Below are 27009 nucleotides of genomic sequence, written 5' to 3' on the forward strand. Positions count from 1 at the left end.
TAGTGGGTTTTATAGGCTTTACTGGATCAGAGGTTTTGCCTGAACAAAGAAATGACATGCAATATCCTGCAAACTGGATAAAAACACAAGGTGAAACCTGCTGGTGAGTTTTTGCATTAACTTTCTTTCCTTCAAAAAAAAAAAATCTCAAGAAAATAAGGGATGCTAGGTGTGGAGTTTAGGAGGGCAAGTAAAGTCTCTCAGACAATATCTCATCTGATTCCTCTCCTGCTGTAGGACTGAAAAGCAAGGACTAGTTTGTACTGTGACATTCACCCACCCCTCAAGAGGTTTACCATATACTTGGTCTTTCTTCCCCCAGTCACAGAATTATAAAATGGTTTGGTTTGGAAGGTCCCTTAAGATCATCTAGTTCCAACCCACCCTGCATGGGCAGGGAACCTTCCACTAGACCAGGCTACTCAGAGCCCCATCCAGTCTGGCCTGAAACAACTCCAGGGATGGGGAATCCCCAACCTCCCTGGGCAACCTGTGCCGGTGCCTCACCACCCTTACACTAAAGAATTTCTTCCTTATATCTAATCTAAACTTACTCTCTTTCAGCTTAAGGCCATTCCTCATTCCAGTAGCCAAAGCTACATTCTGACACATCTTTCCAGAGCCCAAGGTGAACACTTTAAAATTAGACAAATTCGATAATACCTTTTTTCCTCCTTTTTTTTTTCTCCCTAATAACTTGGACTAAAACAAAGCGGGATAAGCATTAGGGAAAAGACAAGCAAAAGCTGGTAACCTGTTCTCCCTTTCCTGCCCCCACTGGAGACTTGATATCCTCATTTAATTTTAACTTTGCCTTTATTTCAATAACATGGAAACTGATTTAGCCTTTAATTAAGCACTCTTTTAACCACTGTGACTCTTAATCTGCTCTTTGGAAAACAGACGGTAAATGTAGTGTCACCTCTATCCCTGTATTAAACTGATTGATCTTTTCTGTATTTCATACACAGTCCTTCTGAATTTCTGAAGGTGAGGCCATGGTCAGACGTCAGAATAGTAGCCCCCTCCTGTGCTCCTGGACTCTCAGCCTTCCAGCCAAAAAGTAGAAGCAGATAAAGGAAGTGATTCATGGCATAAGGGCTAGATTTGATACTGTGGTTTCTCAGACGTGTTCAAACAAGCAGAGGTCCCTGCTTTCTTTTAAAATTGATTCTAATTTAAAACAAATCAACTAAATAAACACCGTTTGAAGTCATCAAAGTACATGGCATGAAAACTCTTCTGCCCTCTAGTGCTGTGAAGCGGTGGGATGCACTGATTGATTTTTGGGAGGGGAAAATATATAGCCTTGCGACCCAAAATTTCAGGAGTTTTTATCACTGTCAAAGGGAAGGGAGTGAGATATAAAAGATACTTAATTTTTGTGTATGAACTTGAGAGAAATATGATCTTAATATCTGAAACAACCAACAAAAGCTACTAAAAAGATCATGAAACAGATAAATTATGCAGCAGCTTGTTAAAGGCACTTGGGGATAAAGTGTAAATGCTACTACTGAGTCAAATAAAGAAAAATCTAAAGCAACATCACTGATAGAGAATGTCATCATAAAGTGTAAATGCTACTACTCAGTCAAATAAAGAAAAATCTGAAGCAACATCACTGATAGAGAATGTCATGTCATAAGCAAGATGTGTTGTTTAAGTTGTGGTTCCAGTTGTGTGGTGACTGCCAGTGAGGCATTGCTGCTCGCTTAGCTCCTGCCTTTGAGGGTCTGAGATTCGGTGGAGAGGTGAAGAACAGTCTCACAGTCTCAGGGGCACCAGAGTATGCTGGCAGGAAGGGAAAGGATCATATTAAATGGCATCATTAAAGCTTGCAACTCGATCTTTACTAGTTTAATCTCATAAATTAATCCACATCCTCCTAGAATAAGTCTTCAAAGAGAAAGAGGTAATTGGATATAAATATTCTTCTTCCCAAACCCTGAATTACAGTGATGCGGCAGCAGGCAGCTTTTGGCACTTTGATCTCTTTGCATGAATTTCATTCCACTTTTAAGCCTAGTCTTGGGCCTCATTGTTTCATTACTTTTCTGCAGCCAACTGTGCTCTCTCTGCTTCCTGGCTTGTACTCTAGCCACCCCCTGTGGCCCTTCCTTAAGAGGCTCAGCCTTCACCCCTCATTATTCTTTGTTAGCTGCTCTTTTCCTTGTGCTTTCGCCATGATGAATTCAGATGAAATATTCGTGCCCATGCGTGCATATAAAACCCTGCCAAGAGAGATGTGAGTATACCCTGATACATGGGACCAACTGCTGCTTAGTGCATTTCTAGTAAACCTGCACTCCTGTGGCTCAGCTTCTGCTGAATAGGAGCTGTGTAAACTCCTACCCACACAATACACCATGTAGATAAAACCCTTTGTCTTCTCCAAGTAGAAGTGACATGTTTTCATCACTCTTTTGATCACCTCAAGTCTCTTAATACACTCTGAACCCTGTCTTGCTTCTTTGCTGTCAGATTAGATTGATAGCTCCTTGAGACAGCAACTGCATTTTGAATTAAGTCTAGCAAAACAGGACCCTTGTCCTGATTCAGTGAGTCTCACCTTAGGCATGACAGCAAGATGAATATGCCCAAGAAATTCCTAGTGCCTGAAAACAAAAGGCTGACAAGGAAACTGAGGCTCAGGCTGAGAGTAAGTCACCTGGGTCCATCACGAACAGTATGACTTTGCATACTCCTTGGACAACTTTTGGGCAGACTGCTTAAATCCACAGGGTGCTTGGTGACCTCAAGGTATGGGGTGGGACTGCCAGCATCAGTGCTCTTCCCAGTCGACAGTGATCTTCTGCATGGAACATTTTGATTCAAGGAAGTGTTTTGATTTGAAATGCATGAGATTTGAGGTCAGCAAACTAGAGTGAGACTTGAATAAAAACAGTGAAGGTTATGCTTAAAGTTTCTGAAAATATTACCCTTGGTATTTGCTGCCAACTCCAAATATAGCAAATATTTCTAGAGTATTTGCCAAATATTCCTGAAGACCTGAATCAGAATAAATACTGGTTTTTATATGAAGTTATTTGCTACAACAGCAGAAAACTGACTTTGCTGATGAAGGAACTCCCTTCTAGTCCTGGTTTTCTGTAAACAGGAGAAATAAGAGTGTTTTCTTTTATTTTAGTGTCGGGCCGTACATCCTCGTAACTCCAAATGAAACCAGAAGAAAACAGTTGCAGCAAGGTAAGCTGAGTTGTCTAATATGATAATAAATTATTTCTTCTTGACTAAGTTTGGGGGTTTGTGCACTTTATTGCTCTTGCAACTTTTATCCTCATTTTACTAACGGTTTTATATGTGCACCTGTGACAGTGAAGCCAGTGCTATGAGCATTCTCCATCATCATGTAGGCTTTTCTCAAGATTGACTCCTCATCTGGCTACAGTTCACACAAAGTAAATCTTGTTCAGGAGAAGGGTTTTGGTAATTTCAGTGCTGAAGCTGTTCAAACTGGCTTCTACAGGACTCAGCTGGAATAGCTCTATCCCACTGTTACAGGATTGAATTCAGATTGGAGAACCTGCCTTTGAACAGTCTCTGTGTTAGGAGGCAGAAGAAGAAAAATATAAATAAGAAATATTTTTTAAAGTACTCCCATGTGGAGACAAAAGCACCTACAGCCACTGTTGGTTCTTGAATCTGCATTTAAGGATTGTGGGTGACTCTTTTAATAAAGCTTGTAAAGGTAATTTTAGATGGAAAGTATCTGTGAATATGCATTCACTTTTGCTTGTCTTTGAGTCTTGCTGGTGAAAGTAGCTAAGCAGGAGCACCATGAACCTCTATCAGAAAGAAGAGGCATATGTTGGAACCTTTCATTGACAAAGTTACAGCAAGACTCAGTTGTGAAATAAATTCTGTATGCAGAGGTGGCCGAGCACTGCAGCCCTGCAGTCCTGGCCATTGATTTATGCAAGATGAAAGCTGAAGGAGTCAGTCAGCGCTTCTCATGTTTTGAGTCCTCAAGGAAACTCTGCAATTAAATTCTTTCTTCTCAAACATTGTGAGTTTGGCTGAAATGCTTCACTATCAGGCTGGTATGTCTTGGGTTTCCTTTGGTTACAAGAAAGAAAATAGACTTATCCTGAACCAAACCATAATCTTCTAGGAGTATGAAGAGCAGCAGATCATCTCAGACCTGAGTGTGATGTTAACAGTAAAGGTGCTGCTGCTCTAATAAATATCTGTTTTCACGTTGTGTCACCAGTGTGCAAGGTGTGAAGCATGCCAAGTATTTATGTCTTGAATACTGGCATAAATAGGACCTAACTGAGTCCAGTCTCTACCTAAATACTTGTTTTAAAGGTGAAATAAGAAGCTGGTGTCTCTTTTGGGTCTCTTTAGAAACTTGCCTGGGTCCTGGCTTTATCCTGTTAGAGGAGAGCTGGTGGTGGTGCCTGATAGCCATAGCTAGCCATTAGGAATATGGTTAATAAGAGTGAAATGAGCTGCCACAGCAACTGCAGTGCAAAAATAAAACACAGTGCCTCTTTCCATAAGCTTGGTTGGCCTTGCTATTGAAAGGAATTGTTGGGGTTTTTTCCCTTGTCAGTCAATAAAGAGAGAAATTTAATCAACCAGCCGTCCTGGAGCATATGGCTGGCACCCTGGTTGTATTGACTTCCTCTGACTACACTGGAACTTGCTGCCCATCTCACATGTGGATGCCTATGTTAAAGTGTCTTAATTTGAAGAGGATTCATGCATTCCTCCTGTTTTTATTTAGGGAGCATGTGGTTGGAAGGGAAAATTACTTACTCTTCATTTCCCTGCTGGGGAATGTTAACCACAAGCATTTCCCTCTATGCAACAATAACATCTTAATCGTATCAACTTCTGTTTTACCTGCAGGACTAAATACTATGGCATTTACCTACAGGTTCCCAGGAGTTAAAAGCAGTCTATTAGCAGTCTCTTAGCTGGTTTTTTGTTTCGCTTTTTGGATTGGATCCTAGGGTTTGCTCACCATTATAGTCTCCTGTTAGGCAAAATGTTTGCCTTGTTAGTTATCATTGCAGTGACCTAGTAACCTCTTGGAGTGTGTCTGCACCCCTTGAGAAGAGGTTTTTCTGTTCCTGGATGGTCTTCAGGATTACATGCAATTAGCAATACTGCCTGCTTTTTAGTATTCTCTCTAACCTCCATATATTTCTTTCTTTTTATACCTGTTCAGTTGCTAAGAAAGAGCTAGATGACCTGGAGCAGTGGAAGGAAGAGCACAGACTAGGGCGAATTCAATTGATTCCACAGAAACTTGGTAAGACATGCAAATCAGCAATTGCAAATTACAAAATTTAATTTTCCCAGATATTATATCTTTTTCATTTTTTTTGTCACATGCTGCTTATGAAAGGGTTTGAGTGTCAATAAGGCCTAACATGAACCTAGTGGATGTGCTCTGTGCTTCTGGATGGTCATGGCAATGAAGTTGTTTCTGAAAACAAACAGCATAGATTGTCAATCAAGAAATGTGTCAAAATCAGACTAAAAAGTCTGTATTAACATTTGGGAAACCCAGGTGGATCATACCTCCTGCTGTTGACACTGTCTGTGGTTGATGTCTCTGACAGGGCACGCACTTGATATTAGCATACAGGTGGATAGCACATGTTGGAGACCCTCTAGTTACCCATAAGAAAACTCCTCTGTGTTAGGGATTAGTATGTGTGCTTTCCTGACTGCTGGCTCTTGAAGAGTCAAAAGTGATCCCTGCAGCTTCAGCATTTGCAGGCTAAATGTACATGATGCTCCGTATTACCAATTTTATAAAAATAACAAGACTAGTAAGCAAAAAACAGGATTAAAAGCTACAAGAACTTAAGTCACCTTGAACTGACCTGATGTGCTTGCTAAGATAACCAACATGTTTCCTAGACAAGTGAAAGAAACTGTAGGACTTCTCTTCAATTGCAGCCACTATAAAGCATTTAAGTTAGTGCTATTTCAGAGTTAGTTTAAAAAAGATTTAAAAGACAAAAAAAACCCTCCAAACCACCGCAAATCTTGTTCAGAGAATAGGACTGCAGATTGTGCTGAAGCAAGAGGAACCTTATTAGAAATGCTTTCCAAGTCCCAGTCTTCAGAGCTATCTTGTTTTAGTATCTTTATTTGACAAAAAAGGTAGGAGACAGTTGATGAAACTTGCTGACAACACAACTTTAAAGCATCATCCATATAGAACATGATAGGATAACCTTGAGGAGCTGCACTAGTAGAAATGGGACAGAATTACTTCTAGCAAATTGAATGATTATAATGATACCCTTATTAGTTTTGTAAACCTAGAGCTGCCCTTCCTTCCCTTGGCTGTCATGGGACAATTTGAGGTGCACAGTGCAGGCTATTATTTGCCTTGACCTGCAAGTTAAGTTATTTCTCTGCCATGCTACACAAGATAAGTTTGTGGTGACATACTGTGTATAAAAATAGATAGCAGGTGGGAGGTGACTGACTCCAACCCAGATTTATTTTAGTGCTCATACTGGTCATAGAATCATAGAATCATAGAGTCAACTGGGTGAGAAAAGACCTCAAAGATCATCGAGTCCAACCCTAAGTGCCACATCCAATCTCATCTTGGAAACCTCCAGGGATGATGAATCCACCACCTCCCCGGGCAGCCCGTTCCAATGCCTGATAACTCTCTCTGTAAAAAACCTCTTCCTAATATCTAACCTAAACTTCCCCTGGCACATGCTGTGTCCCACATGTTCTGCCCTGCAGCCCGAGTCACAGTTGTTTGCAGTGGTGGTAGTGCCCTGTATTCCCATCATCACATGCAGTCATGTGTTCAGACATGTTGTTTGTGAGTTCATGCATATTATCTGCTTCTTGCTTGTGAGTAGTTCCCAAGAGACATGTTTCTATCACAAGAGGACCATAAAACCTTTTGCTGAAGAAAGTGAAATCTGAAAACAGAAATTGGGTGTGCAGTGTCTGTGTAGAATGTGTGCAGGCTGGCTGCATGACTGAGGATGTGGTGGCAAAGAGTCAGTGACCCAGTGTGGGAAGTCTTAACTTCTTTTGGACCCAATGCATTTTAAAAAAACTTTCTTGGGAGAGAAGCAAATTAAGAGAAAAAAACCCAAGAAAATACAATCTCTTCAGTGACTGTCTAGCTGCCACTTACACACCTGGAGAATGAGGCACAGGCACTATATTCAGCACCTCTGAAAAGAGGTAAAGTGCAGAGATTATTAGATTTTATAATTCCCACAGGAACAGCTTTGGAACAAAGAGTGCTCAAGCAAAGACTAAAACAAAAAAACCAGCATCTCTAATTTCACCACTGTAGGTACTCATTAAGGTAAAAAAGTATCATATGTTATTTTCTCAGAGTGATTTTAAGAGACTACACATTGAGTCCAAATCACCAGAGAATTCTTGAAGTTTGTTAACACTCATGCTTTCCATAGGGAAATAAGTATTCTGGCTTTCAACTCTATAATATTTGACTGTCAAACTTTCAGGCACCATGGAGGGACGAGAGCAGTGAAGAATGCAAGTTCCACGCTCCTCCATAAGTAATGAGTAGAGCAACAAATCATGCTTGATAAATGCAATGGCCTTTTTTTTGATCATATTATATATAGCCAGTCACAACACACTCTGACTTCAGTGGAACATTTGACACAGTACAGCCAAGCCAACTTGAATAAATTAAACCTGGCTGAAAGGCAATGGCTAATAATATCAGAAAAATATTTGTTTAGAGTTGATGTCTGTCAGTACATGCAAAAGAAAATAGAGTGCACACAAGACGTGTGCCAAGAAACGTTGCTGATGAAAGGCTAGGGAAAAAAAAAGAAAGATTTAGCTCCAAAGGCTTCAAAACTTGTTTAGTAGCAATTTTATTTCTAGACCTGGGGAGCAGACACTCTACAATGCCAGCTGTATGGTTATTGCTACTCTAAGCTTGTTGCTTGTATACTATATGGCCAGTCTTTCTTGAGAACTTATGGATTAATTCATGTGCATAGAAATGTTGCCACACTTAGGGAATTGATATTCCAGTCACTGAACCTCACAAAAGCACCTAAAGATTAGTTACCTTCCATTGATAAGTGGAGAAAGCTACTTTTAGTGGAGCAATCCCTCCTGAAAGATCTAGTATAGTTGTCATACATTCCATAGAATGGTTTGGGTCTGAAGGAAACTTAAATATCATCTAGTTCCAACCCATGGGTGAGAGCATCTTCCAGTAAACCAGCTTGCTCGAAGCCCCACCCAACCTGGCCTTGGACACTACCAAGGCGTGTGTGGCATCCACAACTTCTCTGGGCAGTCTGTGCCAATGCCTCACCATCCTCATAGTAAAAAAATTTCTTCCTTATGTTTAACCTAAATCTCTCCTCCTTCAGTTTAAAGTCATTCCTCCTTGTCCTGTCATTGCATGCCCTTGCAAGAATTCCCTCCCCAGCTTTCTTGTAGGCCCCCTTCAGGTACTGGAAGGCTGCTGTAAGGTCTCCCAGCTCTCTCAGCCTGTCTTCATAGGAGAGCTGCTCCAGCCCTCTGATCATCTTCCAGGCTGTCCTATGGACTCAATCCAGTAGGTCCGTGTCCTTATACTGGGGGCTCCAGAGCTGGATGCTGCACTCTAGGTGGAGTCTCATGAGAGCAGAGGAGATGGGGAGAATCACCTCACTCCACCTGCTGGCCACACTGCTTTTGATGCAGCCCAGGATATCAGGCACCTCAGGTAGCACAGATTGGTCCAGCTGTTTCTGTAAAATTAGGAGTTGCATAGTGAGGAATTTCTCATGAAAACACTAGGGGAAAATGCAACCCCTATCCTCTGAATGGAGCTGGGGTGGCTGTTGTTTTTTTTTAACAACTGGGGGAATAAATTATTTCCTCTCCCAAAACAAGAAACTACTTAATAAAATTCCTGGGGAGAATAATAGAATTAAAGTCACACCCTCCATTTTTTAAGACCTAGTATCACTTTCTTTGTGTGGTTGGGTTTTTTGTTTGTTCTGTTTGTGGGTTGTTTGTTTGTTTTTATTGAAGGCTGAACATTATGGCCAGAGCTTTTGATGTTCTAAAAAGGGAGTTTGTGCCTTTGGAAAAGGACATCTTCTTCCACCTGGATATGAATGTGAGATCTGTGAGAAAAGGCAATGACTTCCATTTCAGAAAGTTGATTCTTCCTCGAGCCCCAAGACACTACTTAGAAGATTTTAAAATTATATGATCCTATTAAAGCTGGCAGAGTCCAGGATCCTAAATTTGAAAAAACTTTTAGGTGATAAAATTTCTGACTCTGTATGCGTGTGGCAAACTGAGCAAAGATGGGGATAGCTGGAGCTGAAAATGAAACCTCACCTGCAAAGTATGACTGATTTTCTGAAAATGGAATAGTTCCTCAGTAAACTGATCATATACTGTAGGACATGTTGGTAGACTGGGTGATACAGTGGATGCTCTGTAAATAATAAGCAAGTGCTTTTGATGGATGGATAAAATGATCAAAAAGGTCTCCTATCTGTTCTCTTTAGTGTCAGAGAGCTACTATAATTATGAAAAATTTCCTGTATATGCACACATCCAATCTGTTATATTGCTGTGTTCTGAAATGACTGGGATTTGCACTTAAAATGCAATTTACATGTTTGAGGGTTTTTTTAAAGGTGGAAAGGAATCAGAGGCTCAAGCAAGACAAAAACAGCAAATGATGCTCATGCAATCTAAATACCAGCAAAAGGTCAGTAAGAATAAATTTGTTTGTTTATTTTTAGAACTCAAAAGAAATCTTTTCATGAAGTGTTTCATATGACTACAAAATGAACTCACAGCTGCTTGACAGAAGAAAGCCACGGAACCTGAAGGAAGCAGCAGAAAAGCAGAAACAAATGTTCTGCACCAAAGAAAATGAGAAATCTGTCTATAAATATGTAGCAATCCTTATCACAGATGATATCTAAAATAATAACCAGTACAGTTGTAAAGACACTTATTTGCCTTGCTGTATCTTCTGGCATGCTGCCTGCACTTCGACTAATTGATCAATGTACCACCCTATCCCGTGCCTATGTGGAAATGTTGTTCCTGTTGTAAGAGGTATAAATGCTTGTAAGTTATCAATCAGCTGCACGATTCCTTGCATGGATGCCCATTTATCAGTCCTAGCTTTCTCAACCTTTTTAAAGCCAATATTGGAATAACTGTTGCACAGCCTGCATTATTCAGTTCTCATTTTAAGGAAAAAATTCTGGAAACTTTCTCCAAGTACACTTTAGATTTGAAAGATGTGCAGTAGAGGAGTCAAGTTACCCTATGTATTCCTTGTATACATATATATGTGAAATAATTTTCTATGTTTATGTCATGCAGCACAAGAGAGAAGAATATGTCAAAGCAAAAAAGGCAGCTGAAGAAGATGAAATCCTGAAAAAGAAGGCACTTCAGAGAGAAAAGGTAAACCTGGTTACTGCTAAGTTGGAGCCACATAACAAAGTTCATGTGTTGATGATTGATTTTGCTAAACTTCATGGAACAAGCTAATCAAATTAAGTGTTAGCCCTGGATGGCACCAAGGAATTTGGAAATCCAGTCCTCCTCCTCTTTGTAGCTGACTGAAGGATGCCTGACCTGGTGTTCTTTGGGGCTTGAGTGTTCCTTTGGCTCTTCGGAAACTCCAGTCTTTCAGCTGCATCCATCCTGAAGAGTTAACAGAAAGGGAGAATATGAGAGTCAGGTGTAACACTGTGTATGCAGTTTATATGTTTCGCTTTGGCATTAGTTTTCTCCATAAGATCAGACAGTGGCAGGTGGCACAAAGACCTTACAGAAAACCATAATTGCCTGCTGTGCACATGAGAAGAATACTAGAAAATCCAGCCTATCATGGTGGAAAAGGCATCCAAATCATGAAAAGGTCAGTGTAGTCTATCTGTATTGTGCTGAGACCACCCTGAAATTCAAGTGCCCCTCTAGCTCCTCTGGGGCTTGCACACACAGGTGGGTTGCTAATATGTCAGATCACTTTTCCTTCTAATATTCTGCATATAGTGACACCAATGATAGCTCACTTTCAAATTTTGCTGGTTTATTTTGCATTTGTTTCTTTATTCTAGTTGTTCTCACAAAGCACCTTCTTGTCCTTTGTGCTGCACAAACTTTTGTAAAAGTTCCTTTGTGTCTCTTTGGTGGCAACCAAGTAGTACTCACTTGAAAATGCAATGCGGAATTTAAATGAAAAAAGAAAAGAGAGGGAGCATGATATGATGTGCACAATAACAAGGAGAGACAGGGAGAATTCAGGTTTACAAGTGTTGCCTCCACAACAGTAAAAACTATTTTCTCTGCAGAAACTGAATGTTGAGAGTTAATTAAAAAATCATCGATACCGGATGGTATACAAGGGCCAAACAAAAATAGCTGTAATTGCCTCTGGGTAAGGGTTAGTCTGTTCCCAGTCTTTCAGTGGTAAGCATTACTCTTTGGGGATAAGCCCATACACAATAGCTCACAAGGACAATAAATATTGTCATGTGAAAATGTCATTAATGGTTACCTGCTCATGTATAGGTCCAGAAGCAGTGTTGATAGCAATGGTAGACAGTGGATTAATTATTGAATATATGTTGTTTTCCCATAGGCATTGGACAAGAAAAATGTTACAAGACTGCTATAATTTCTAGTTACACCTGGAAAATATATTGATGTATCTGTTTTGTTTTCATGCACTTTAATTTCCTTCCTTTCACTCCCACAGATTATAAAATCTTTATTGATGATATAGATAGTAAAACTATAACTATCACTTTCTTGTAAAGGAGGATGCAACATCATGGCAAACATCTTTGCCAAACAGAATGTCTATTTTGACTAAATAAACATATACCCAGAAAGCAATCAAACAAAACAGAGGGGCATGAAAGGGAACTCTTAATTTGAATTTGTTTATTCAGCTTGTCTTCCACAATAGTGGTTGAGATGATGAAGAATTCTACTTGGAAGATGATTATATATTAAGAAAAGCAGCCTTGTGTTTAAGAAGAGCATGCCAGAAAGCCACTAAAAGGTGTTAATTTGGCTATCTAACCCTGCCTGCAGATGTAATGCTCCCAAGACCCGAGTATGACAGGGATTCTAAAGAATTAGTACAGTATACCAATGTTGGGCCCTGGTTGCCACAAGAAAGGAGCTTTTTTTTTGAAGTGATCAATTTGTACTCAGCTGCACCTGCAGGGCATCGGCTGAGAGCATGTCTTTCTGCAAATTCACAAGCCATCTTTTCTTGCTGGCAAGCCCTTCTTTTGCTCAAGGTTATTATTGATTCAATAAAAACCAAATTGTCTGACAGTCTGAGAGGAGATGATGTCTAACTAGCTTTATCAGCAGGAGCCCTGAACTTTCACAGCTGGAGAGTTACTTTGCCAACAGATAGGAATGGTGAAGCCCTACAGACTAATGTGCAATGACTAGAACAAGTGCTGGTACTCAGCTCAGTTCTTCCTTGATTGTAAGGATGATGTACTGTAATCCAATTCTGCTTGTGAACCTAGGATCTGTTTATGTTACTGCTTTAATTCTGGTTTTGCAGAGTAAAGCAGCAGCCACTTTTCCATTATCTTTGTCAACAAGAGAAAACTCTGTATCTGCGAAAGCAGTACCCAAATGTGGATCTGCCTTACCATCTGTATGAGTCCAGAGTGCCTATCTCTATCATTTTTTTATTAGCCATGAGGTTATTAGGTGCTGGAAAACCAATACCTTGTTTCTCTCCAGCTCCCGAGAGAAGAAACATTCTTCATTCTGTGTTCCCAAATAATTAAGCAAGTGGCAGATATTTGACTTCTTGCTTTTAAACTTCCGGCATTTGTGCTGTACATGAAATAGAATAACTTCAGTGCACCGGATGTTTCTGTTTCCTGTCATTCAATATCTGTTACTGTTACCCTGTCCTTAGCCTTTCCTCGTATAGGCTAAGTTGTGACTGAATATTAAGACTCAAAGGAGTTGAAGTGGAAAGGCTCAGTGTAATTCTACTGCATGCAACTTTTTTTTGCTCTTACATTGCATCATAAACAGTCCTGTCATCTTTAGAAACTGTCTTATTTAGGATAAGCTGTAATTTCATTTTATTTTTTATCAAATCATGTGCTTCTTATTTTGACTCTGCTAATCAGCAAGAATGGCCTATTTTAGGATTTTGTTAAAACCAGGCACTTTACAGACCTTCTGCTAATGTTTTTCAACATGTTTACCTTCAATATCACAGCTGTTCCACTCTTGGCTTTGTTTTTGAAGATGATGCCAAATGTGGAGTGCTTTGGCAATGCCTATTGATAGATTGTAATTAGTTAGAGAATATCCCAGTCCTGTTGCCTGTGACTTGTATGAATCCTAAACAGGGGCTCCAGGATAAACTTCCAGAGTATAAAATAGTCACTCCAAGCACAAGTGAATAATTTCAAGATGCTGGAGTTTTCTTCAGGTACCATTCTGGTGGTAGAATAGCTGTAGGATGTTTCCTTCTTTTTTATCTAGTGGGAGACCAGGATAATACTGAAGGTTTGTACTTACCAAAGTTAATATCACTGTGTTCTAGCTGTGAGCTAGACCACAACAGCCCCCATGAGCTTTGGATTTGAACTTGGAGGAGCCTTGCAGTGTGATGGTGGATCCCACATCTAATGCTTTTTCAGAGGTGAAGGTGTCAGACCCCAGTGTTGAGTAATGTTGAGAAAAAGCCTGGGAGCCATGGCTGGTGTCTTGAGGTTATCAGCATCACCTTTGACAATGATAGAAGCCATCAGATTTCCTTTCTTGCTCTTTCCTTTCTTTCCCTGTAAAGTTGTGCAAATGGGTGGGAGTCTTTTTGCCTAAAAAATTATCTGTCTCTGGGTGGAGTGGTTAGGAGCAAACAAGATATCCCTTGGACACTCTCAAAATTTACCTGTACTGTGCAGTCAGCGATGCTCCTTACTACAGTTTGATTAAATTTTTCAATTGCATCAGTACATGATATGTTCTACCACTGTCTCTGCATGTCAAATGACTGAACAACAGGACATCTTATTCAGACATTCATCTTCCTCCCTTTGTGTAATTTTCCACTGCTTTTTTCTGAATAACAACTTCTAAGTCATTTGCCTTCCAGCTGTTTATATCGTCACACAACACAGTGGCTCTTTTCCTATCTGCAGACATCTGAAAGGATTTTTTTCTTAATCCAATACATGCGAAGGAGGAATTTGCACTTGTTTTGCAAATCTCTTCCAGACAGTTGGTCATTATCCAATTAAAAATAGCCATCCTGAATTCGCTGAAGGCAAAGTAATTGAGTAACTGCCAGTAGAATTGTAATTTTTCTGAAATGTTTTTGATTGCAGGACAGAAAGAAGATTATGGAAGTGGGAGCCCTTTTCTTAATACCACTTTCCCTCTTACACCCTCCCCCCACCTTGTTCTAGACGGCCTTGCACAGTACCTCTGACCAGGTAGTGTCCTCTCCCTGATCTGGGGCTCTGGCCAAATAGGCCATTCTCACCTACACTTCCCTTCTCATCTCTGCAAGGTATTGTCTGAAATTTTCAGGGCACTTCATTCAGAGCAGTGTCTAGTTGCTGGGTTACCAAACAATTACTTGTTTTTACATTTTGAGGGTGGGAAATGAGCAGAGTGCCTGTCCAGGGCTGTGTTTTGCTCCACGTGTGAGTTGTTGTGATCCTTGGGTGGGAGGTCTGTTTGGAGCATCCCCCCACCAACTGCAGCATAGGAGCTTGTGTTCAAAATATAGTGGGCTGAAATCTCAGGTTGGCACTTCTAATTCGTGGTTTTAAGACACTGAACTGCCTTTTGACTGCTCTTCCCACTGGACCTAATTACAGCCTGTGAACCAAAACAAAAATCTGGCTGTCTTCCTTTTGACTGGATTTAGCTTGAACTACATATTGCTGTTGAAACAAGTTCTCTAGTTTTTGCTTTATTTTAATGTTTTATTCTACTTGAATTTGGGGTTTGGGTAGCTTAGATGACCCTTCCACTGGAAATTATGTGCAATTTTATATTAAAGAACTTAATAATTTGTGTGGTATCCAGATTTTTTATGTGTCAAGGATTTGGTTGACTCTTGGCACTGGTTATGCTATCTGAGGCAGAATAACAGTGGTTAAGTACAAATGTCTCCTACTTTCATCCGTCTTAGCATGTATTCAACTGGCCAGTACACAATGCTCCTGAAGGTCAGGTCTATGAGCAACATGTACTTATATCACTGCTCAGTGCTACAGAACTATCATCTGCTTTGTTGCAGTGATTTGGGTCCTCTACCTTCTTACTAGGACCAATATTGCGTCAGTTATACCAAGAGATGTACCCAGCAAGGCTGTGACATGAAGCTGTGAAGGCTCACAAGGCTCTTTGGGTAGATGGATCTACCAAGAGCACAGTGTCATTTTCTGTTTCAAACAGGTCTCTTGACTAGGAGCTGCTTGGTTATGTCTGAATACTTTTAAAGTACCCAACTGCTGCTATAGATCTTTTAAAAACCAGAAACACTTGAATTGAAATAATCAATGTTTGTTTCTGGTTCACTGGAAATCTCAAGTATGTTTTCCTGTTTTTAATGCTGTAGGCAGAGAGACTTGAAGTTAAGAAAAGACAACAAGAAATGCAAAGAAGAGAGACATTCCTTAAAGATCAATATTAGTAAGTAATATTTGAAATTTATTACCTAAAATTGATCATCTGCTTGTCCTTCTGTTGGGTTTTTGCGGGTTTTTTTGATTGGTTGGGTATTGGAAATTTTTATTTACTATTATTTATTTGGGTTTTTTTTTCTGGTATGGGGCTTAGGAAGGATTTGGCTTCTGTTGCTATGTTTTCACTTTTGGACTTGAAACTTGACTTCAGGACAAGGAACACAAACTGAAACACAGGAGGTTCCTACTGAACATCAGGAAACACTTTTTCATTGTGAGGATGACTGAACATATGCACATGTTGCCCAGGGAGGTTGTGAAGTCTCCATGCTTGGAGATATTCAAAAGTCCTGGGCAATTGTCTCAAGGTGCCCCTGCTTAAGCAGGGGGTTGGACAAGATGTCATCTAGAGGTCCCTTCCAACCCCAGTGAATCTGTGATTCTGTGAAATATTCCAAGGCTCCTCCATACCTTATTCTGTGAGAATTATAGAATGACTTTGTGCTTTCTTTCTCTACCTGAATCAATATGTGATCATTCAATCCAAGACTAATTGAAACAGAAAATAAATTACATCTCCACCCATTTATTTTATTGACTAGTGAAGAACTCTAACCCACATGGAAATAATGAGGACTTCCTATGTTTAGCATAGTCCTACTTAAATGTAGAGATCTATTGTGAAGACCTGTTTCCCAAGAATATCTCCTTAATGTCAGATTTAGATACAGCTTAACTACTGACATAATTAATTCCATTGGCAGTGAAGTTCCTGCTTTGACTCTTCACTCTACCCTATTTATATATATTTTTAACAGATCCAAACTGATTCTATCACATAATTAACACACAATGCTGTTTAGTCACCTTTACCTTTTTTATCTTTAGTTTCTGAAATTATTCACCTGTATTCTTAGCCTGATTGATTGCTCTTTCCTCCTCTGTGACCTTTAAAGAAATCTCTTTTGTCCCATGCTAGTAGCACCAGTTCCTTCATCATTTGTCCAGACTCTGTTCTCTAATGTCTATACATTTTAGTGCTTTCTCACTGATCTCAACTTTTCTTGTCTTTTTCCTATTGTTTCTTCCCATTTGGCTTTAGGTACAGCTCTTTCCTTAAATATGTTTCCAGCATGTATCTCAAGATATTGCTGTTTGTCCTCAGTTTGTCTCAGTATGAATTTCACACACACACATGCCTTGATTCCTTGGGATTTCTGAAGACCCTGCACAGCTTTATATTGCTGCCTGTTTCTGACAGACCAGACACCTTCATTCTCTTTGAGCCTAAATCAACAACAGACACACCAAGTCCTTGCAGAGCAAGGTCCTCAGTTATGGGCCTTGCTTTTTACTCAGGGGATTGTCATGGTTCTTATCTTTCAATTTAATATGATTTTTTGTATAAAGGCTTATTCAGTTATGAACAGAGACATATCTCTTCCTTTCCCTCACCTTCCCTGTCTGTACCTTTTTTTGCTTAGGATGAAATGAATTCTGCTGTTCAGCACTTTTTAATATTAAAAGTAAGTTTGGCTTTGTCAAAAGCAGGCCCAAACCCTCTGAATCATAGGACAAGAGGAAATGGCCACAAGTGAAATATTTCCTCACCAAAAGGGTAGTCAAGCATTGGAACAGGCTATCCAAGGAAGTGATTGAGTCACCATTCCTGGTGGTATTTAAAAGACTTGTAGATGTGATGCTTAGGGACATGGTTTAGTTCTGGATTTGGCAGTGCTGGGCTAACAATTGAACTTGATGATCATAGAGGTCTTTTCCAACTTAAATGATTCTCTGTTGGCAGTCAGTTTGTCCTCAGGTGGTGCAGGAACTCTGGCTGCCTGGGCACTGAGAAATAAACTGTCTGGCAGCTGTTCTGTCCACTGACTAAGGAATGCTTTGTGAGCATTCAGCTAGTGTCATTTCGGAAACCAAACTGACTGATGCAACTGCAGGTAAAGATGGACTGTCAAGCTCCATTGCTTGAGATTATGTTCAACTATCAGAATATTATTTGTATGTACTATGTATTGAACATACACCAGGAGGGCCCTGTAGCTACTACACCTGGAGGAAATGAGCTGAAAATCTACCTACAGTGAATGCAATTTTGGTTAAGCAAAACCCTTTGCTGTGCAATGTGATACTAATGCCTTCCCTGGTCTGAAGGAATCCTCTGGTGGGCAGAAGAGGAGTCTGTACCACTGGGTGTTGTTGAGTTTGCATTGCTAAGATACATTGGCATCATGGAGCATAGCATCTAAGAGTAATGGAAAGATTTTGTGCGACATTTCAGATTTTGTAAGGTAACTCCATTGAAGTACTTCTGGTTATTTGAGGCACATTCACATAAAATGCTTAGTATTTAAAGATCTGCTTTTGCCTACTGTGCAAAACCGAGTGACTCATTACTTCCATCATCTAAGACCCTTTGTCTACAGGCAAAAGGAACAAATATGAAGTTGTGCCCCTTTCCTTGCTGTCTCTGCTGGAGTATTTTGATCTCGTTCCCTGCTTGCTGGGAGAGGGGGGAAGGAAGGTCATGTGCTGCATATAAAGCAATGACCTCTGCAAAGTCATGGCCTGGGGAGCATTGCAAAAGATAAGCTCCCTTGTTAGTCTGTCGTCTGTAAGCATCTGTAGCTGCAACATCACAATTTTCCTGAGGAGATCAATGCCTACCAGCAGTCTCATTAGCTGGGAAACCTTTTAAAATTGATCACCACCTCTAGCTGTATCAGACTCCAAGGGGTACAGCCCAATCAGTACCTCTCCTGCATGAAGTGCCGCTTCTATTTGATAAGGAAAGGCACTTAAGATTCTCATGTCATTAACATACTCTGACAATAAAGTATGATGCTGCCCAGAATTCCGTTTTTTCTGATTAAATTCCTGTCACTATTAAAAACAAGAACTTCTCACTGAAATCCTCTTTCAAAGGGTCTAACATGGAGTGCTAGAAAGAAAAATTGTCTGCAACCTTGTCCTCTGTCTACAGAATACAGTTATTTCCTATCTCTTGAAAACCTTGTAAGCTTCTTTGTGTACAACAGGCCCTTGAAAGTTAGCTGTATCTGTTACCACAGCTGCTTGAATATGTGTTTGTGTCTTGTCAGAATGCAGTCTAGACAGGCATGCAAAATGCCATGGTACAGTCTGCAAGCCCCACACATTTGGAATCAGCAGCTCCTCTGACCCAGGTGGACTCAGGTTTTGTTAGGTGACTAAAATGGAAAAAACTCACCAGGTATCTCCTGAAGTAACTGTATATAAAAAGCCTAAAGAGCACACAGGGGCAGAATTTGGGGTGTAGGCATTGCTACATAGCAAGATTGCTATGGTTTGTACTAACAGAGGAGAAGCAGATGAAGGATTTGTTGTTGATAGTGTTGCTGTGGTTCTGTCCCTGCAGATGCCAGATTTAGAAAATAGGGATTGTGTGTTGACTTTTTACCGGAAACTACTTACACATGAAATGGAGTTTTACCTTCTGAATCACAGGGTCTTGGATGCATTTTGCATTATTGGCCTGTGGGAGAGACGATGTTTCTGTCAGAGTGCATTAAAAGATAATAGAGTTTTGTGTACTCCATACTTTGCAATTCCTAATCCATGTGAGGGAAGAACTGAGTGTCCACCTTTTCAAATGGAAACAAAGAAGAGAACTTTTCAGGACATCCCTTTTCAGGACTCCATAGTTGTCATTCGAACAGTAATGAGCGATGGGTATCTCACAACTTTCTGTGCAGGCTTGTGAATCTCTGAACTGTAGGGTGCCTCACCATATGGTTTTAGCCCAGCTCTCTAATAAGAAGCCTTTATTTAATTTGTATTCTACTGGATGTGGTCCACTGTTTTTCTAATGTATTGGGAAAAGCAGTCTAGAACATAGGGTTACTTTTCAATAGTACATGATGGCTGTTGTGTCACGTCATCCTTCCCTTTGTTACATATTCATGCGTCTGTTTTTGTGAGGTTGTACTCTTGTAAAAATTCCTGGCACTGCTGCACTTGGGTACATGTGTGCACTCAACATATTCTGCTCAGAATTTGGAGCTGGAAACAGAATTTTCCAGGATGCCTCTAAGTGCATATTCTGAGCACAATGCAGGAGGTTCACCAAACCAATCTGATATACACTTGCCTGCCAAAGCAGTTTTCTCAAAAGTCATAAAATGTAAGAGAATAAAACCTGAATCAAAACAGATTTTTTATTTATTTATCTATTTTTACAGGATAAATGCTAGTGTCCTTGCCAGTTTTCAGTCCCCTATGATGTGTGGTTCAAATAGCAGGCTGGCAACAAATTTTCCCCACAGAAGTGCAAATGTAAGCCTGAGCAGACTTTTAATATAGGTTGCTAGATAGAATGAAAGAGGCCTCACACAGAAAGGGTTTGCAGCCTTGAGAATCCTTTGTTTGCTTCTTTTCACCACAATTGTCTTCATTTTGTTCATTTGCTCCTGATTATTTTAAGCGTTGTCAATTATTTAGCTAACAGGCAGAAAACTAGGCTTTTATAGACATCCAAAGGGACTCTCTTGAGTGTAATAATGAAGGCGGTTTATTGAACGCCTGTGAGGTTGCTTTCTAATTGTATGCATTAATCTGCCCATGCAAGCTGGCTGAAAATATAGAAGCAGATTGCACATGCAGATGGAGCACACAGAATGGAAGATCTATGCAATAGACTTATACCAAACTGCATTTTCCTTAAAACTGGATTTATGCTTATTACTTCAGATAATAAATGAAACTTACATCTCAAATACCATCCAGGAATATTGGATGAGTTGGTGGGAGGAAAGAATAGCCTAGCTGTGTTATTTCATCCAGTCAGGGAAACAAAAAAAGCAAGTGGGTTGACAGGATAGATTAGTTTTAGGTGTGGGTAGGAAGTGATGAAAATAATTCTGCTGAGAAAGTTGTCTCTTTTTTTTAACCTATTCTTTACTTTCTTGAAGCCTTATACCTAAAATGAACAAGTGCCACATTTTTTCTTCTTATCCCCAAAATCAGGAACACATGCTCAAGAACACATAGACGTGAAATTCTACTGTCAAAGACAGCACAATTTTGATCACTATCATTGGGTTTGTCCAAGTCCTCCATACTATGATTTCGCATTATTGCCAGGGAAGTCTGTGAATACTGCATTAAGCTTGGTATGTGGCTACTGGAAGGATTTGTGTTGGAAAGCAACATAATAATGTGAATTAGGTGAACTAAATATCCAGAGGATGGCCTTTCTTCACAGTAAATGGCATTGCTGAACAGCCATCAGCAGCCATCATACATGAATTTAATGTACTAATTATTTCATGCTGTAATTTTTTATCATATAGGTTCCAGCAAAAGGTGAATCCCCTACGTACCCCCACTCCTAAAAATGGACATTAGTTTATGCTGGCAATTTTGCATGTGGCTGATGTTTGTTTTTTCTTCTTACCCGAAACTGGACTTTGTCTTGCAGGTGTAGGTTAGAGCTGAGATACTGGAGAACCAGAATCCATGTAGAGTTGAAGGCATATTTGTTGCTGACAGAGATGTTTTTACTACCTTGCTCCTTATAATGGTCCAACTGTGGTAAACAGGGCAGTTGCTTTTAGCTTTCTGAACTTATTTAAACCATCTAAACTTCTCACCATGGTAAATCTGTGCAAAGAAGAGGGGATGTGAGAGGAGGCATGTGTAATTGTATGCTAGTAAGAGCCATATACATTTCATGGGACTATTTTAACAAACGGTATTATTGCATCGCCCCCAGCTTCATTCCCACTTTAGCAAATTATTTTCATTAGTGAAAGTTCCAAGTACACCTCCATTTGGAGTTTCTTTCTACATCTTCCCACATAGAATCTGTCAGAAACCTGCATAAGTGGACAGCAGTCTCATTGACCTTTGTGTCGACTTCCAGAATTTCTTCTATTTTAGTCTTTGGTTTTGTTAGGCCACATGTCAGAGGAGCAACAGTGGCCTCAGTACCAGCTAGCCTGGCTTGTGGGTCATAGCAAATGCCTTAACAAAATGCATATGGCAATGCACAAGGCAGAGCCCTCACTGAGGAAGGAACGAGGGCATCAGTGAGAATACACCCACCATGGACCTTACTGAGATGAAGAGCAGCATTTTTTGTGGGTAAGCTTTGGTAGTGTTATACAACTGCTCTTAATTTCTGCAAAAGTTGAGGAAGTAGTTATGCTTAGCCAATTAAATATGTTGAAGTGGGAAGAAGTGCAGATATGCTTATTGGTGGGTCTTGAATGAAATTTAGTTTTGGGTTTGGGTTTGGTTTTATTTGGTGTTGGTTTGTTGTTTGGGGTTTTGGTTGGTTTTGTTTGTTTTTTTGTTTGGGGCTTTTTTTGAGAGGGGGAGTCCTACTATATTTAGAAACCTTCATGAAACGTCTGGATAGATGTGTGAAACTAACATTATGTGTGTATTATGCATGGTTCTTAGATTTTCAGCTGAATTGGAAGAAAATGGGGAATATCACTTTGGCATTGCTTACAAGCAATTAATTTGGAAGCTAAGGTATCCATGTCATTCAGCACTACATGCTTCTTCTGTGGTCTTAGCTGACTACTCATGTTGCCTCCTCTGAAATGGCTATAATGATTTACCTTTCTATATTTTTCTTTTTTTTATTACTGTTTTTGAATGACTCTTAGCATACTTGTGGACGTTCACTAGAGCAGAATTGTAATGGTGGAGATGCTGCGGCTTGAGAAAACAATTCAGGACCTGTCTTGTTTTCAGTAGTAATAAGAGTTGGCCATTATATTTTACAAATTGTCAAGAGAAATAAATAGATTTATTATACATGCAAAAGTATTGTGCTGGGGTTTTATTTTTCTCCAAAATGTACTGTCATAAAAGCCAGTATATTTTTCTGCATTCTGGCATTTCAATATCTATCAATTAAAGCAAAAGAATTAAATGCCACTAGTTTCATTGGGAAGGACTAATGAAGATTTCAAGAAGCCTTTTTAATTGATGCATTTTTAATGTTAGCCCGTAAAACAGACTTCAAGCCAAGAACTTTATGTGTAGGCAGAAAAATTATTTTCTCTATGTCTTTGTTCTCAGAGGAATACAGTCTCAAATGAAAAGCTTAGCAAGCAGTGCTGTGCGAGTCCTGGATGGAGAAATATGGTGGGGCCTGAGTCCATACCCCTATTCGTGTCCCTAAGGATGAATCCTTTTCAGGACTGACTATTCTGTTTGCCTTGTAGATGTGACAGGAGTTAGGACCAAATGACACATGTTAATGGCCTTATTCTGCACAGGATTTTAGACTTCAGCTCTTACAATGAGATCAGTTGTGGGTCTTCAGATCTTTCACTATTGCGTGTTGGAGTCAACTGTGAGGCTTTCTGCTTCTTAGTTGCCAAGGCTGGTGATCCTTTTAGAGCATGAGAACTCCTACCCAGGCCAGAATAGAACCTAAACTCACTCTGGCTTTTAATACCCATCCCCTCATCTTACTCTAGTGGGAATATGGGCAGCATTTAGTCCCAAACAGTAAGAAATGTCTGTGGGTTCCCGGATCTATGAGTAGCTTGTGAGTGCAGGGTGCCAATTCTAAATCCCTGAATTACACCTAGGATACTATGTTTCTATAGTTTACATTTACTTGTTGAGCTTCAGCTGTATGGTTTTACATAGCAGCTTTTAAGAAAGGACTCTGCCTGAAGAGTAGTTTTGAAATGTAAAGCCGTATATCTGAGGACCCACAGTCCATCTTCAACATGGACTGATTTACACTGTCATGCATGTCCCCTCCCAGCATGTTACTCAATGATCCTGGCAGCAGAGTTAGTATTCCTTATGACTGCTCTAAAGAATTTTTCAGTCCAGTATTGTTCTCACCCCTCTATGGCTGCATCTATACTAATAAATTAAACACTATCAATTGCTGTCACTTTTGAGGCCAGGAGGCCTGAGACTGCCTGCTTCCATTGCTAGAAAACTTTTTTACCTCCCAAAACAGGCAATAGCATCTAAAATGCCTGTTGGGAGTTACTTGTAGTTGATATTCATTCCTGGACAGCAGCCAGGAGTTATTTGGGAAAGTGCTGCTTGCAACAGGTCAAAACTATTTCAGGAACTGTTACCGCAATATAGATGGCTGAGTTCCCATGCTAAAAGTATTGCTTGGTGCTATTAAACATACCAGTATGGGAGTAGGCTATTTTAATTGACAGAGCAAAAGGCTTTTTCCCAACAGTGTGGTGGGAAACAGGGCTACCAAGAAAGACAAAATACTCTCATAAGATTGCTCCAGCTTAACCAGTACTTCTGAACGGCTCTCTTCAGTCTGATGCTTAGGAGAAGTCAGAACTCAGGATGGCAGCCAGTTAGGAGGATGCTGCCCTCTTGGTTTGTCTAAATATTGAACCTCCTTTTGCCTGGCTATTTTTGAAGGGTATCAGGATTCTGCTGCATACAAATAAATTTCTTCAGCTCATGCTCTTCTTTACTTTATGTTAATTAGTTTAGAGGAACACATTTTATTAGCATCTTTGATTAGCTCTTGATGTTTTAGCAAGTGAGTGAGATGTTGTTCCAACTGTTTGAATGTGGAACACCTATGGACACTTTGATATGCTGATTTCCTTCTGGAGATAATCCTTTCCTCTCCAGCACATTAATTGAACTGTCATCTCTCTGACTTCCTCCTTTCCCTGCAGCATGGATTATGCTATTCTCTGCATTGTTATGACTACAGGTTTAGTATTATGAAAAATACCATTCAGACATTCAGTCTGGCAACCCTAGATACATTTCTGGGTTTCCATAGAGATGACACACAACGAATTAACATATATAAGACCTGACTTTTCTTTCATCAGGTCCAGAAACCTGAGTTCCTTTCTTGTGATAGGGACACTTTAAATGTACTACTTAGTTTGGTGTAGCAGGGTGTTTTCTCTATTCAAAGGCAGTGCAGTCTTGCTCTAAAACATTTAATTGCTTCCACTCTTGTAATCATCTTTTCGGATACCAAAACTGAGTTAGCTTTTCATCTATCAGTGTGCTAATCGAGGAAATGCAGTGTCAGTTTTAGCATAGGTAGGGAAACACAAAATCTGCAGTTTAAAATTTCAAGTTCCAAAAGTTATTATGTGCAATCTTACCACTCAATAACTCATCTTTCATCAAAAATATGTGAGTGCTTAATACTTGGGTAAGAAGACTATTAATTTGTGCAACCATGATATACAGGTACTTTGTAGGTCAGGGAAGCCTATGTTTCACTTGGTTATTTCTGTGTTATGCATTGGCAGAGGTCTGCGTTAACTGCTCAGGTAACAGAGGAAAGGGAGTGAACTGGGAATGATGAGACTCTAAAAGCCTAGCTTGCTACAACTCAAGCAAGCACTTTGAAGTGGTAACATGGTTTTGTATTGTGTAGAGTAGCAGAGAAGAAGTTGTGGGTTCTTGTGTTTCCCAACTTCTCCTCAATAAACCACTCCTCACTGACCAGAACATTTGCCGAAAATGCATCTACTCACCATTTCAGATCATGGAGTGAAAGATTAAAACACACTTGGCAGTGTGTTTCAGCTGTTAGTCATCATGACTCTTTGACTGCCAAGGCTTTTTCTCCAAGGTTATGTCTTTAGTAGTGGCATCTTCTCCCCAACAGAGGTAGCTGGTTGCCCTGTTAGCAGAGTAAATCTTTGTGTTGAATGTCTCTTGAAGCACTCTTTATGCTCTCACTTCAGTGCTTACATGCTTTCTAAATCTGTATACAGAAATAGAATTTCTTCTTTCCTCTAAGTCTGCTGCTTTGAGTGAGCAAAGACTTCAATAGATACACCTGGGAGTGCAGGTTAGGAAACTGATTCCTGATCACAGCACCCAAACTCCCATTATTTGTGACCTTGTTTAACTGTACTTAGTTGAAACTGAAAAGAAGCAATGCTACTTTTAAAATTTGTTTATAAGGGATGTGATTGGAAAAAGAAAATTGCCCTTGCCAGAATAAGAAAAGACAATGTTGTGCAGTTCTGCTACAACTAAAGACAAGCGTTGGGTTTTTTTCCCAATGCAACAAAAATGCTTCAAAGTCTTTCTGCTTGATTAAGTAATATGTTGTAAGGCTGTGTTGTATTAACCATGAAGAAAAATTCCTTAAAATAATGTTTTAAGTTACTTATCTGAGATTTATACATCTAGTAGAAGGATTTGCAACAATTCAGTGAAGCAGTTGCATCCTGATTAAATCCAATGGTGTATGAGTCTGTGTTACAGGAGCTTTACAATGAGGAAAGAAAGTATAACCACTGTACACCCAAAACATGCAAACAGCAATAACTGTTTGCTTAAATCCTCCCAGCAAATGTCTTATCCACACTATCGGTTCTGTATCCTGTCCCATTTCATTTTGTCTGTTTCCATAACCCTTTTTTTCCCCACCTGTGATGTTTTTCAGCAGACACGTGATAAAATCTCTAGGCTAGATTCCAAAGGTGGAATAAAAAGCTGTGTTTATTTTTATAGGAGCACTAACAATTCTATTTGGATTGGATTTCTTCATAGCAAAACCAATGAATTATTGAACAGATTGGATGTGGGTTTGCCAAAGAGTGATTCCTGTCAGATTGCTAATCCTGGCCCAGAATCTACAGCATGGGTAAGCAAAACCGTGGCATGTGCTGTATTTTCTATCATCTTTCCAGGTGCTGTCAATAGTGTAATGTTAGAATATTCTAATTGAGCTTAATTGCCTAGATACAACTCAGTGAGTACCAAGGAGTCTTTCTGGGTGAATGAGACTGCCTACATTATCTCTCACACACTGGCAGAGTATTCTACATAGTAGGGTACTGCTCAGATCTCTCTCTCTGATAAATAAGAACCAGATTTATATTCTAAGGTCAGATCGGAATCTTAAATGTGCCTTGTATCCATCCATTGGTGGTAAGCTTTTTTGAAACCTCAAATTCATGTCAGCAGGTGCTTTACTGCATTAGAAATCTAGTCAAAACAAAAGCTTGTTTCTCACTGCATCCTAGAAGTGATTCCATACAGTGCTTGAGGTCTTTGTCCCAGTTCGAATGAGTCTGGTAAGTATGAATGTAATGAGGAAATAGATGAAGTATTGCTTAAATTTCATTATTCTAATTGCCTCTAAAAGGCTTTTTCACATGCAATTAGTCTCTTCACGTCTAAACCAAGCAGTCTTACTAATGTGAAAACTTGCAAAGAGGAATATTAACCCTGATATAGAAGTATTTCTCCTGTAGGGAGGTTTGTACTTGGAGGAAGACAGCAAATAGGCAGCCAAGTGGACAGAAATTTTCATTATGAGCAACTCAGCAGG

At 39.8% G+C, this 27009-nt stretch overlaps 1 protein-coding gene across 1 annotated transcript in view; it reads left to right on the plus strand.

Moving 5' to 3' along the window:
• The window catches only part of EPSTI1 (epithelial stromal interaction 1 (breast)), a 48350-nt gene that overhangs the window by 7574 nt on the left and 13767 nt on the right, over nt 1–27009 (plus strand). The window contains exons 2-7 of the mRNA XM_009082993.1: nt 3152–3210; nt 5201–5284; nt 9657–9730; nt 10360–10443; nt 15611–15684; nt 26226–26319. Of these exons, the coding sequence (XP_009081241.1) occupies nt 3152–3210; nt 5201–5284; nt 9657–9730; nt 10360–10443; nt 15611–15684; nt 26226–26319 (469 nt within the window). The remainder of the gene's footprint in view (nt 1–3151; nt 3211–5200; nt 5285–9656; nt 9731–10359; nt 10444–15610; nt 15685–26225; nt 26320–27009) is intronic.

This window comes from Acanthisitta chloris, unplaced genomic scaffold (genome assembly GCF_000695815.1).
Source record: "Acanthisitta chloris isolate BGI_N310 unplaced genomic scaffold, ASM69581v1 scaffold13440, whole genome shotgun sequence".
In the NCBI taxonomy this organism is placed as follows: Eukaryota; Metazoa; Chordata; class Aves; order Passeriformes; family Acanthisittidae; genus Acanthisitta; species Acanthisitta chloris.